Raw genomic sequence first — 13511 nt, 5'->3', positions numbered from 1 at the left:
CTCTTTGCGACCCCATGGACTATAGCCCACCAGGCTCCTCTGTCCATGGGATTCTCCAGGCAAGAATCCTGGAGTGGGTTGCCATTTCCCTCTCCAGGGGTTCTTCCCAACCCAGGGATCGAACCCGGGTCTCCCGTATTGCAGGCAGGCACTTTAACCTCTGATCCACCAGGGAAGAGTGTGGACCGTCTAAGAGGTCAGGCCTCAGAAAAAAGGATGCAGGTGATCTGGACCTCTGCAGGCGTCCCCTCCTCATCTGCGGTCAGAGACCCTGTTCCATAAGTGCCTAAAACAGGGGGACCTCCTCTCGTGATCCTTTCCCCCAGCTGTGAGGGTGGAATGAGGGGGAAGAGCCCCCCTTCTTCACCCCACCAGGGCTCAGCTCAAGGCGAGACCATAACAGAGCCTCAGACACCATTGACTGGGCCTGGAGGCAGGCAGCACTTTTCCGTCCCTGTGCCTGGCCTGGGTCCCCACCCCGATCCACGGTGGCCCTTTCCACTCATTTTAGTGGAAATGAGTTCAGACCTGCAGTGAAGTTCCAAGGCCTCCCTCTGCTCCCAGCCCCACCCATTGCTCTTTCATTACCTCTTCTACCAGGTCGGGGAGCATCCTTCCCAGGCCCCATTTGCAAACAGCCCTGCTCTCCCCAGTGTTTAGCTCTCTTGCCCCACCTTCCTTCCAAACCCAGTCTCCACACCTTCCTATTCCCCCATCAAACCCCTGCCTCCCAGCTCCCTCCCACCCTCTTTCTTCTTATCCCCTGCACTTGCTGAGGGGAGAGAGCCCCTGCCACAGCACTGACGTCATTCCCCACCCTCCACCTCCTCTGCTCCCTCCCTGCAGCGGGCACAGACTCCCCTACAGAAGGCTGCAGGCAGAGGCTGCAGGAGACCAGCTGTCCTCACATTCCCTTCCCTTTGCCCTCTGCTGGCTAGGCTAACCTGTGCCTTTGTTCTCTCTTTCTCCAGGTGAGAGTGGGTACCTGAGGTGCCAGATCCCCTGCCTCATCCCCCATGAATGCTGTGGGAAGCCCCGAGGAGCAGGAGCTTCAAGAGCTGGGGAGCGGAGCCTGGGACAACCCCACCTACAGCGGCCCCCCCTCCCCTCAAGGGACCCTCCAGATCTGCACCATCTCCAGTGCAGTGCTGCCTCAACCCCAGCCCAAGCAGCCTGAAGATGGACCCCAGGAGAAGGCACACGGGACCCTGGTGTCCAGCTGCTGCCTTCGCGTCTGTCGTGGCATCAGAGGTGCCTGGTGGGGGGAGGCACCTCCTGAGATACTGGGGTTGGGAGAAGGGACCAGCTGAGGCTTTGGGAAGGGGATACAGTATGAAGAAAATGTATCTTTGGGGTTTGTGAACGGTCTGTGTCAGATCTGAATGCCCCAGAGTACAGAGGCTAGTGTGGTGGTCTCTCAGAGGGAAAGCCTGGCACGGTCATTTCTTGGGGACCCAGAAGCGTATGTGGGAGCTAGTTTGAGGGAATACATGGATGTGATGATACCCTAGCCTGCCCCACCTGGGGTAAGGTGATGGGAAATGGGGCTGGGGTGGAAACGAGCCTAAATTCCAGGGACTGGTTGGTGGGATAACTGGAAGGAACCCTACTGTGGGAATTCTGGACATCTTTCCAATGTCCCTCCCTTTAGGACTTTGGGGAACGACCTTGACTGAGAACACAGCTGAGAACCGGGAGCTGTATGTCAAGACCACCCTGCGGGAGCTTTTGGTATACGTCGTGTTCCTGGTGGACATCTGTCTCTGTGAGTAACGTCTGTCTCTGTGTACATCTGTGTGTGATCAGCACCTGTGTGTACAGCAACTGTGTACACACCTCTGTGGGCAGCGTCTGTGGGGACAGCTTCCTCTACTTGTGTGAGCAGAGGATCCTAGGATGCTTGGATTCACCATGTCCTAGGATCTTTATATCAATAATAACATTCTATTTTATACCTTTCCAGCTTCAGGCCTTTTAATTAAAAAGAACACGTCACTGAGTTCAGGAGAAAAAGGTAGACTGTGGGAAAACTTCATACAAGTTGCTTTGTCAAGAGTTACAAGGGGGAATCCACTTTCTTGTTGTTGTTTGTCTCATTTTTAGGGGAATCCACTTTTTAAATTCAAGTTCTTGATACTGACTTAGCAACCACTGTTCTCTGTTAGTAGGTGGAAGTTTTTAACCTTCTGTAAAGAGTGGATGACACTCTTTTCTGTTCAGAAAAAAATAGTTTGGTGGGTTTCACAGAGTTATGGACTAGGTTTGATCCACATTTCTTTGGAGGCGGGAAGAAAAAGATTCAGGCAGGCCTTAGAACTCACATCCCTAATAAAAGGGTTAAAGATGCAAATGGTGTGGTAATCAGTGCAGCTAAGATTCTCCCATGTGAGAGAGCACCATGCCAAAGGTATGGAGGGAAGCTTATCTGAAGCTCTATCTATGGATATAAGCTGGGAAGGTTTGGTCTGTCCCTTGAGAGAAGCAAGTGAAAAGCTAGATCAATGAGTCATGGAAGAACGAATAACTGGAGTTCGTGATAAAGATGGATTGAACAGATGCTATAAGGCCTATAGGTAAGCGTGCTTTGAACGTAGTTAATTGCTGCTTTAAGTTCTCGCATAAGTGAATTTTGGTTAGTTTGATAGAGTTGTGTGGGTACGTGTGTGTTGACTTGAAGCTGCAGCTTAGATCATACAGCTAAGGTGCCTCCATTACTAGGTGACTTTATACCTCACAGAGGGCTTCCCTGGTAGCTCAGCTTAAAGAATCCACTTGCAATGCAAGAGACCCCAGTCGATTTCTGGGTCAGGAAGATCTCCTGGAGAAGGGTTAGGTTACCCACTTCAGTATTCTTGGGCTTCCCTGGTCGCTCAGATGGTTAAAAAAAAATCTCCCTGCAATGCAGGAGACCTGGATTTCATGCCTGGGTTGGGAAGATCCCCTGGAGGAGGGTATGGCAACTCAGTCTAGTATTCTTACCTGGAGAATCCCCATGGGTAGAGAAGCCTGGTGGGCTACAGTCCACAGGGAGGCAAAGAATCAGACACGACTGAGCAGCTAAGCACAGCACATACCTCACAGAAGTCTCTGTTCTTTCTAGGTTGCATAAATATTCTGCAAGTAGAATCTGAAGATCTGATAATATAATTTTGGTTAAAAATTTCATCATGTTGTGAGCCATCCACATCTATATGAGCCCTCTAGGAAAGCTGAGGGCTGTTTTGGTTGTACTCAGTTGGGACTCATTCTGTGGGGAGAGCAAGGTGGTTCTGTGTTTACCATAGGCCATCACCACGGGGTGAGACAGAGTACGTGGGGAGCAACAGTCGACCCAGGGCATGTTTTGTGGGACCCATTTTATTCCTCTCGGCAAATGACTGTCACAAATTCATTTGTTGACATACTGTCTTTTTGTCTCAACCATCTGCTAGGAAGGAGTGTTTCTCTCCGTTTTCAGATCCTGTGACAGCAGCTGTAACATGCAGGCAGAGCCTTTCTTTATAAATGACTGGAAAGTCTCTATTTCCAGAGCAAGATTGGGAGGTTTCTGGATCCCCACAGTTAGAGTGAACCATTCTGGCTTCAGGGTGGGAAGCTACAGTTCTCAGAGCCCAGTAGTCCATCTGCTCACATTCTCCACTTTTTGAGATCCCAATGCACTGCCGAACACTAGGTGGTCCGTAACTTGCCGAAGTCTGAGTCATAGACTCAATCCAATGATCACAGAATCTTTGAGTGGCCAGGAGCTTTACAGGTCATCTAGTTCAAAGAGAAGGAAACGGCAACCCACTCCAGTGTTCTTGCCTGGAGAATCCCAGGGATGGGGGAGCCTGGTGGGCTGCCGTCTATGGGGTCGCACAGAGTCGGACACGACTGAAGCGACTCAGCAGCAGCAGCAGCAGCAGCTCAAAGAGATAGAAATCCTTTCTCCTTGACCCTCCCTGTGGTGCTCTGTCAGGTGACTACAACCTGTGGTGCATCCGTGAGAGTTCCACTGTTTCACGGGGCAGCCCTATTTCCTTCCATCCACGGAGCTCCCCCTCTGTACCAGACCCTGGACCGAGATACGCAGAGATGACTGATCCTTGGGCCTTTCAGGGGCTCAACCTTCTCCTTTTGAGAACTCCCCTCTATTGAGCCATCTACTTCCCTGTTACTCTCCAAAGTGACAATTCTTCAGCTGTGTGAATGAATGTGGTGATCTGTTCTCTGAATTAGATACCTGCTAATTTCCCACTAAACCAATCATTATAAAATGGTTTCCAGAAGTGGTATTATGCAGAGATTGAAGGCATTGGCTCAAACACAGACTTGGGTTCAAACACCATGTTCTACCATTTACCTGATGAGGGACCTTGAGTAAGTAGCTTAACTTGTTTGAGGTTTTGTTTTCTCTTCTGTACTTACCCAGTCTAATAGGATTCTTACATGAGATACAAGAAGTAAGATCCATGGACTCATTACTTCCATGCCTAGCATATATATTCCATAATGCTCACCATCCTGATTGCCTGTCTCCAGGCCTGATCTATGTGATACCCCTAATGGACAAAATACTCCATAGTCAATCCAACCAGTTCAGAGTTCTGTGATGCTGTTACTCCAGAACTGAGGGATGTATGAGGACAGGCAGAGGAAGTAATGTCTGAACTAAAACCTGAATGAGGAGGAGAATTCCGCTCCCTGAAAGGTGAAGATGAGGAAGTTTCTGGGTAAAGGGAATAATGTGTGCCAAGCCCCAGAAATGACAGAAGGCACAGTTTAGTGAGAGTGCATCAGTGTGGCTGGAGCAGGGATTTGAAGAACACAGTGGTAAAGGCAGACAAGGCCAGCCATTTAAGCAGAGGGTGTAGTGAAGGGCTTTATAAGGTATAATAAGTAGTTGGGATATTATCCTGAGGACCCTGTAAAGTCTTATAAGTACAGACTGCCAGCCCCCCTCAAGAACTTTCTTTTGAAAGAGAATTTGGAGGCCTTCATATTCTGATGATTCCTACAACATGCAACAGAATACCACTAATACTAGTTTCCTAGGCCCCTCCTCTCACAGCCCCTTCCTTGCTTCCGGCTAATTTTCAGGTAACACTGAGCCTTTGACAAGGTCTCAGCAGGGCTTCTTTGGTGCTCTCCAGGGTCCTGACCTCACCTTTCTAGCATCTTCGCTTCTTCACTCAGCCTCCCTGAGCTCTGGCCATCTGCAACTAGACTAAATATTCTCAGTGGGGATGATGTAGCCCTCAAAGGAGTGAAAATAGTTGCCTTCAGGGTAAAACAACCCTGCATAGCTATTTCTATAGCTTTTGGATCTCCAAAGGACCCTAGTGCATGAGCTAATGTAGAAAATGTATGTGATATTGAAATTTAATTAGGGTATAGGATAGTTAGGAAAAAATGTCTAAAGAGGCTCCTGGGTTAGGGTACAATGCAAAAAATGTTAAGAAACACTAGACTGTACCTACTTTAATTTTGCTAGTTAGTGTGCTGAGTAAACTTTCCTGCCTAAGGATAGGGATGCAAGTCCCAGCCATTGAATCTGGCATAAAGCAGAATGGCTATTGTTCTATCAGGATGCTGTCTTCTAAGAACTGCCATGACATCTGGTTGGATATGTACTGTATCAATTCGCTTTTTTCCCCATCAGTTCCTGAGACTAGGTTCAGCTGCTACAGGACACATATTTGGCATTAAGCTATGGCATAATGGAAAGATCAGGATATTGGAGTCAGAAAAACTAGATTTAGATGCCAGCTCTTCTCCTTACTAGTTTTGTGATTTTAAGTACTTCCTTGTTGGTAGAACAAGGATAATAATACTTATGGAGATAATGTATAAAGAAGCTCACACAATCATTGATAGTATTTATCTTTGTGTGTAGGGGATTTCCAAATACTTGAACTTTTAGTCTGCTGGTAAAAAAAAGTACCTTTCAAGAAAGAAGCAAGTCTGAAAAGACTGTATACTGTAGGATTCTGACTATGTGACATTCTGGAAAAGGCAAAACTATGGAGATAGTGGAAGGACCCCTCACCTCCACACACACAGAGCCAGGGTGGTGCCTGTTATGACTGATGAGGTTACGTTGCCACATCATCATCATCCAAAGTCCATACTTCACATTATGGTCACTCTTGATGCTGTGTATTCTGGGAGTTTAGAATGAAATTCTCCAGGCTAGAATACTGGAGTGGGTAGCCTTTCCCTTCTCCAGGGGATCTTCCCAACCCAGGGGTCGAACCCAGGTCGCGTGCATTGCAGGCAGATTCTTTACCAGCTGAGCCACAGGGGAAGCCATATGCCATATTATATGACTGATGAAGTCATGTTGCCTCGTCATCATATTGTGTACTTTCACTTGGAATTATATCATAGTTGCTCATGTTTCTAAGTGTTTTTTACATTTTCATTTTAAAGACTACAGTCACACCACAGTTGACTAAAACATCTCTCCTGTTATTTCAGTATTTGCCTAGCATAGGTAAATATATCAATACTTGCTGCTTTTTTTTCACCACTTTTGTTGAATTACCTCCTTGGAATTTCCAGGGAGAGAGGTTACTATGCCAAAGACAGGAATGTCTTCTTAGTACTTGCTATGTGCTATTATTTTGCCTCTGTAAGCAATCATATAAATTTATTATATTGCTAGCATTGTAAGATCACACCAATTTTGTCACAACTTTGATAACATTGAATATTCTTATTTATAATTTTTATTATTAAACAGGCATAACAGTACAGTTTGCCTTAATTTATTTGTCTTTGGTCAAATAAGTGAGGATGGACAGTTTTCTCATGTTTTAATATATTGTGTGTTTATTTTTGTATAAATTGCATAAGAAATACATTTTAAGAAGAGCAAGGAAGAAGATTGGGGGTGAAGTTTGGCACATTAGACCCTAGGTGAGGGACCAACCACCAAGGGGCTCACTTCCAAGATGTGGGTTCCTGGGGCTGGAAAGAATAGTCAGCTAGGTCAGGCATCACCTGCACAGCAATTTGGCCTGGGATGTGCACTAGTAAACTACGGTGGTTAGCCATACTAACTACATTTCTTCTCCATTATGCTTTGGTTCAGGAACTGGGTGGATCTAGACACCAGGGTATTTGGAGTCTCATCTGGTTAAAATAAATCTGTCTTTTTGATAGAGGCATTATGGGTGAACTATCAATCTTTTCATAATAACCATATCAGTTGTGCAGTCCTTTAAATCTTACAAGAGCTTTCACACCTGTTATCTCATTTGATCCTGACAGCAATCCTGTAAGGAGTAGATACTATTATTTCCGTTCCACAGCTTAGAAAGCTGTTATGATTGTCATTATGAATAGTCCAGGTATGATCAATAATTCAGTCTGGTTCCTGATGGGTAGAGTCACTCCTATTCCTGGGCAGAGAAAGTGCTTAAGAATGATCTTCCTGCCCCCTTCCCTTCCCTCCCACCATCATGCTGTTTCTGAAAGGGCTTCCAGCCTTTTGTCTTCTTGGCAGGATGGCTGTAGCCTTTTGTTGATGGAGGAGACATTGAAGGTCTTTGTATAGAAACAATGGCTGTTTGTTTTAGGAGACAGTATTGTTATCTCAAAGGCGCACCTGCGACTGTCCCTCACTCCCCTCGAATAGAAGCAGCTCTGAGCCAAGACAAGGCTGGATCTGGTCACCATGGAGCTGTGGAGGAGGACAAAGACCGTTGGCCTTATATCTACACACCAGTTAATGTCAACTGGATGTTCTTTATCCACTACTGGTTGTCAGGAAATGCCTGCCTCTGTTCACTTAGCTTTCTTTTAGTGGATTTTAAGGTTCTGTCTGTAGACTGATGGAATCTTACACTAACAGGAGAGGCTGGAGTAAGCTTGGAGATTAGGAAGAATATGTCTCTTTTTTAGATTGAGATACAATCGATAATGTACCATTGTATTAGTTTTAGAGGTACAACATGATCTGATATACTTACATATTGTTAAAGTATTACCACAGTAAGTTTAGTTAAGTTTAGTTTATCAGCACATATAATTACAGTTTTTTTTTCTTATAATGAGAACTTTTAAGATCTACTATCTTAGCAGGTTTTCAAATATAGTCACCAGTCCTGTGGCCCAAGACTCACTTCTTATAACTGGAAATTTTTACATTTTGGCCACTTTCACCCATTTTGCCCACCTCCTGCATCTGTTAACCACCAATCTGTTCTCTGTATCTATGAGTTCAGGAGGTTGAGATGGTTTTCTTTTTTGGTTTTCTTTTTTTTTTTGGTTTCTTTGTTTGTTTTTTAAGATTCTACCAGTAAGTAAAGTCACACAGTATTTCTCTCTTTACATACACACATACATGCATCACCTTCTTTATCCATTCATCCATCAGTGTTTCCATGTCTTGGTTATTGCAAATAATATTGCAGTAAACATAGGGGTGTACAGACTTTGTTTCCTTTGAATAAATACCTAGAAATAAAATTACTGGATCATATGATAATTTAATTTTTAATTTTTTGAGAAACCTTCACAGAAGATGGCTTTCTTAACTGAGTGTCCCTAGAATTAACAAAGAAAGGAACAGAAAGATATTAGAAGGTAAGGAAATATCTTTGGGTGAGCCCCAACCCCCATGTGGCTGTAATGATGGCAGAAGATAATTGGTCATATAGAATCATAACATTAGTGAAGGCACAGTGGTGATGGAGATAGCATGGGACCTGGAATAAGATGACTTCCTTCAAATGATGGTGAGACCACTTATTAGACACGTGCCTTTGATAAGATGTAAGTCAAGATATTTAAATCCCTGGAGGCTTTGATTTCCTTGTATTTCAAATGAGGATAATGTCTGCTTTGTGAGACTAGTGGGGGGAAAAAAGTACTTAATATGGTGCTTGGCGTATAGTAGGCTTTCAATAAATACCAGTTGTCATTCCACATCATTTCCATAAATTTGGAAAACATGGAAATGAAAAGTTTAACTGACCAGAACCTGAGATCTGTTTGAAAATACCAGTATAATGCTTACTGATCAGAAAGACCAGCCCTCCAGATGAGGTTGCCAAAGATTAAGAATGGCCATAAGGGGGCTTCCCTGGTGGTCCAGTGGCTAAGACTCCATGCTCCCAATGCAGGGGCATGGGTTTTGATCCTTGGTTAGGGAACTAGATCTCACATGCCACAATTAAGAGCTTACTGGTTGCAACTAAGACCCGGTATGGTAAAAAAAAAAAGGATGACCATGGGATAATAATTTCATGCCTCTACTAGCATACTTAGTTAACCATGGCCCATCCAGACCCAGAGAATTAAGATGTCCTTCAGGTACTAGGGTGAGATGATCTGAGTCAATTAAACCTAAATGATAGAGATTGAGGCCCTACCAGCAGGCTTTGGGGCTTCCCTAGTGGCTCAGGGAGTAAAGAATCCACCTATAATGCAGAAGACTCGGTTCGATCCCTGGATTAGAAAAATCCCCTGGAGGAGGGCATGGCAACCCACTCCAGTATTCTTGCCTAGAGAGTCCCCATGGACCGAGGAGCCTGGCAGGCTGCAGTCCGTGGAGTTGCAAAGAGTTGAACATGACTGAGTGACTCAGCACAGCGCAGCACAGCAGGCTTGGATCTGTGTTTGCTGTAGCAGAATTCCCTGGTGCCCTGGAATTTCCAGGGTTGGATCACTCTTATAAGACCAGCGGGTCTGGACATATCCTCCTGTCCAGTGCTGAATGATAGCTTGTCATTTAGTTTTCTCCCATTTTGGGGGCTGTCACTGATCTCTAGAAACAAACCATACATTTAAATGCTAGATCTTAGGATCAGGGAAAGGGTTTTTCAGAACTATGACTATGCTTGAGGCTTCCCAGGTAGGTCAGTGGTAAAGAATCCACCTGCCAATACAGGAGACGTGGGTTTAATCCTTGGATCGGGAAGATCCCTGGAGAAGAAAATGGCAACCTATTCTAATATTAGTGCTTGGGAAATCCCATGGATAAAGGATCCTGGCAGGCTATAGTCCATGGGGTCACAAAAGAGTCATACATGACTTAAGAACTAAAAACCAACAGCAACATGACATGCTTCAGGCAGTGCAGAAGTGCAGGCACCAACAGCTGATGAAATCTGGGCCACTGCCAGTGTAAGTGGCCAGGGAAAGAACACACAGTTCATATTTAGAAGGCATGAGTCTGAGTGCTGACTCTGCCTCTTGCCAGCTAAATGACCTTAGCTAGTCAAATAACTCTGAACCTCATGATTCATAGGGAACTGCTCATGGATAAGGTGGAATAATCACACCATGTCTGACTGGCTATTTGGAAATGTGCAGGGGAAATGTCTTTGTAAAGTATGTACTGTAGTACACAGATAAGGGATTATAATAATATTGATAATGATCTCTTTACACTATGGGATGGTGGCAGGGGAAAGCCTAGGGTTTTAAGTTCAGGCAGATTCTCAAGTCTGGGTGGAGGCACTAGTCACAAAAATAGGCAAAGGGCAGTGGTTCTAAAAGGTGTGCTCTAAGGACACCTGGATATATCCTGAGACCCTTTCAGGGGTTCCTGAGAACAAAATGTTTGTGAACCACTGACTTAGAGAATGAATCTGAGCTAATCAAACCAAATTATTTCACAGCATTGAGGAAAAGGACAAATGAGACAAAGAGAGCTTATTAGGAAAAGGTTCAGATGAAGGACAAGAGCCTGGGTATTCACACATTGATTCATTCAAACATATATGAAGTCCTGGCTTCCCTAGTGACTCAACTGGTAAAGAATTGAGACCTGGGTTCAATCCAGGAAATAGCAACCTCCTCCAGTGTTCTTGCCTGGAGAATTCCATGGACAGAGGAGCTGGGCAGGCTATAGTCCATGGGATCTCAAAGAGTCAGACATGACTGAATGACTGACTTTCACTTTTCACTATGTCAGGCCCTAGGCCAACTGTAAAAGGGTTTGAAATACAGAGATTCCCCCTCTGCCTTCAAGGAGGAAAGATGGTAGAAATGCAAAGCAACAGTGTCATGGTGTGATGAATACAATGGTGAAGGGGTGCGCTGGACTATGGCAAGATGTGGGGGATGAAATGGTCAGAGCAATCTGGAACGCTTGCAGCTCCCAGAGGCAGGCAAGTGTTTGCATCTGAGGAGACCCAGAGTCAATGCCAGAGAGGCCTAAAGTCATTGCTGTTTGCTTGCTTGTTTGTTTTAACCTCATTGGCTTTCAGCCTGGAAGAGGCAGGGGTTGGAGGAGGTAGCCAGAGCCAGCTAAGGCCTCAGACTATAGAAACACAAGAACTTTGCTGTACTCCAAGTCTGAAAGGACAAGTATAACAGGAAAATGTAAAACAGTATTTTTCCTCATTCCTTACAAAAAATTCCAACCCCCTCCCCCAAATTTCTGGGAACATCTTTATTGAAATGTTGTTTTTAAAAGTCCAATAAGGCCACTGTTATTAACCACTATTAACAGTTTGGTGTGTATCATTTGAGCCATTTTCTAGTCACATAACAAATGGTGGTGGTGGTGGTTTAGTCTCTAAGTCATGTCCAACTCTTGTAGCCCCATGGATTGTAGCCCGCCAGGCTCCTCTGTCCATGGGGTTTCCTAGGCAAGAATACTGGACTGGGTTGCCATTTCCTTCTCCAGGGGGATCTTCCAGACCCAGAGATTGAACCCATATCTGCTGCATTGCAGGCAGATTCTTTACAGCTGAGAGCTTATGGTGAACAATGTTGGATTCCTGATCTCCAAAGAAGATTTAGCTTCAGGACCAGGGACCAGGCTTGATCACTCAAGAGCTTTTGTGTAGCAGTTTTATTAAAGTACGAAAAGAGACAGAGAAAGCTTCTCATACAGACATCAGAAGGGGGATTAGGAGTGCCCCCCCCCCCCAGTGAGTGTTAGCAAAGGAGTTATACTTTTTAAATTGGTTATCACAATAAATTAAAAGAATGTCTCAAGGTTCCATGGGGTCAAAAAGAGTATGACACAACTCACTCCAGTACTCTTGCCTGGAGAATCCCATGGACAGAGGAGCTTGGTGGGCCACAGTCCATGGGTTGCAAAGAGTCGGACATGACTGAGCGCCTTCACTTCAATTCAAATACACACACACAGACCCACTCCAACAGTTTGCATTTTAAGATAACAGGATTAGTCAGAAGGTTTTTAAGAAGTAGAAACCTCTCAACCAGGATACATTGTTGTTCTATAATCCTTCAGTTCAGTTGCTCAGTCATGTCTGACTCTTTGCGACCCCATGATCTCAGCACGTCAGGCCTTCATGTCCATCACCAGCTCCTGGAGTTCATCCAAACTCATGTCCATTGAGTCAGTGATGTCATCCAGCCATCTCATCCTCTGTCGTCCCCTTCTCCTCCTGCCCCCAATCCCTCCCAGCATCAGGGTCTTTTCCAGTGAGTCAACTCTTCGCATGAGGTGGCCAAAGTATTGGAGTTTAAGCCTCAGCATCAGTCCTTCCAAAAACACCCAGGGCTAATCTCCTTTAGGATAGACTGGTTGGATCTCCTTGCAGTCCAAGGGACTTGCAAGAGTCTTCTCCAGCACCACAGTTTGAAAGTATCAATTCTTCGGTACTCAGCTTTCTTCACAGTCCAACTCCCACATCCATACATGACCACTGGAAAAACCATAGCCTTGACTAGATGGACCTTTGTTGGCAAAGTAATGTCTCTGCTTTTGAATATGCTATCTAGATTGGTCATAACTTTCCTTCCAAGGAGTAAGCATCTTTTAATTTCATGGCTGCAATCACCATCTGCAGTGATTTTGGAGCCCCAAAAAATAAAGTCTGACACTGTTTCCTCATCTATTTCCCATGAAGTGATGGGATCAGATGCCATGATCTTAGTTTTCTGAATGTTGAGCTTTAAGCCAACTTTTTCACTCTCCTCCTTCACTTTCATCAAGAGGCTTTTTAGCTCCTCTTCACTTTCTGCCATAAGGGTGGTGTCATCTGCATATCTGAGGTTATTGATACATCTCCCAGCAATCTTGACTACAGCTTGTGCTTCTTCCAGCCCAGCGTTTCTCATGATGTACTCTGCGTATAAGTTAAATAAGCAGAGTGACAATATACACCCTTGATGTACTCCTTTTCCTATTTGGAACCAGTCTGTTGTTCCATGTCCAGTTCTAAAAGTTGCCTCCTGACCTACATATAGGTTTCTCAAGAGGGAGGTCAGGTGGTCTGGTATGCCCATCTCTTTCAGAATTTTCTACAGTTTACTGTGATCCACACAGTCAAAGGTTTTGGCATAGTCAATAAAGCAGAAATAGATGTTTTTCTGGAACTCTCTTGCTTTTTCCATGATCCAGCGGATATTGGCAATTTGATCTCTGGTTCCTTTGCCTTTTCTAAAACAAGCCTGAACATCTGGAAGTTCATGGTTCACGTATTGCTGAAGCCTGGCTTGGAGAATTTTGAGCATTACTTTACTAGCATGTGAGATGAGTGCAATTGTGCAGTAGTTTGAGCATTCTTTGGCATTGCCTTTCTTTGAGATTGGAATGC

At 44.9% G+C, this 13511-nt stretch overlaps 1 protein-coding gene across 2 annotated transcripts in view; it reads left to right on the top strand.

Annotated features, from left to right (window-relative positions):
* The first annotated feature begins 1016 nt into the window (after positions 1-1016).
* The window catches only part of PKD2L1 (polycystin 2 like 1, transient receptor potential cation channel), a 43523-nt gene continuing 31028 nt past the window's right edge, over positions 1017-13511 (top strand). The window contains exons 1-2 of one of the 2 annotated variants that reach the window (XM_068961599.1): positions 1017-1251; positions 1652-1765. In XM_068961599.1, coding sequence (XP_068817700.1) covers positions 1017-1251; positions 1652-1765 — 349 coding nt within the window. Of the gene's footprint in view, positions 1253-1630; positions 1766-13511 lie in introns of both variants that reach the window. The other variant, XM_068961600.1, reaches the window with a different exon arrangement.

The sequence above is a fragment of the Capricornis sumatraensis genome, chromosome 23 (assembly GCF_032405125.1).
Source record: "Capricornis sumatraensis isolate serow.1 chromosome 23, serow.2, whole genome shotgun sequence".
NCBI lineage: Eukaryota > Metazoa > Chordata > Mammalia > Artiodactyla > Bovidae > Capricornis > Capricornis sumatraensis.
The sequence above is the reverse complement of the archived record's forward strand: the minus strand, read 5'-3'. Positions and strand labels throughout refer to the sequence as shown.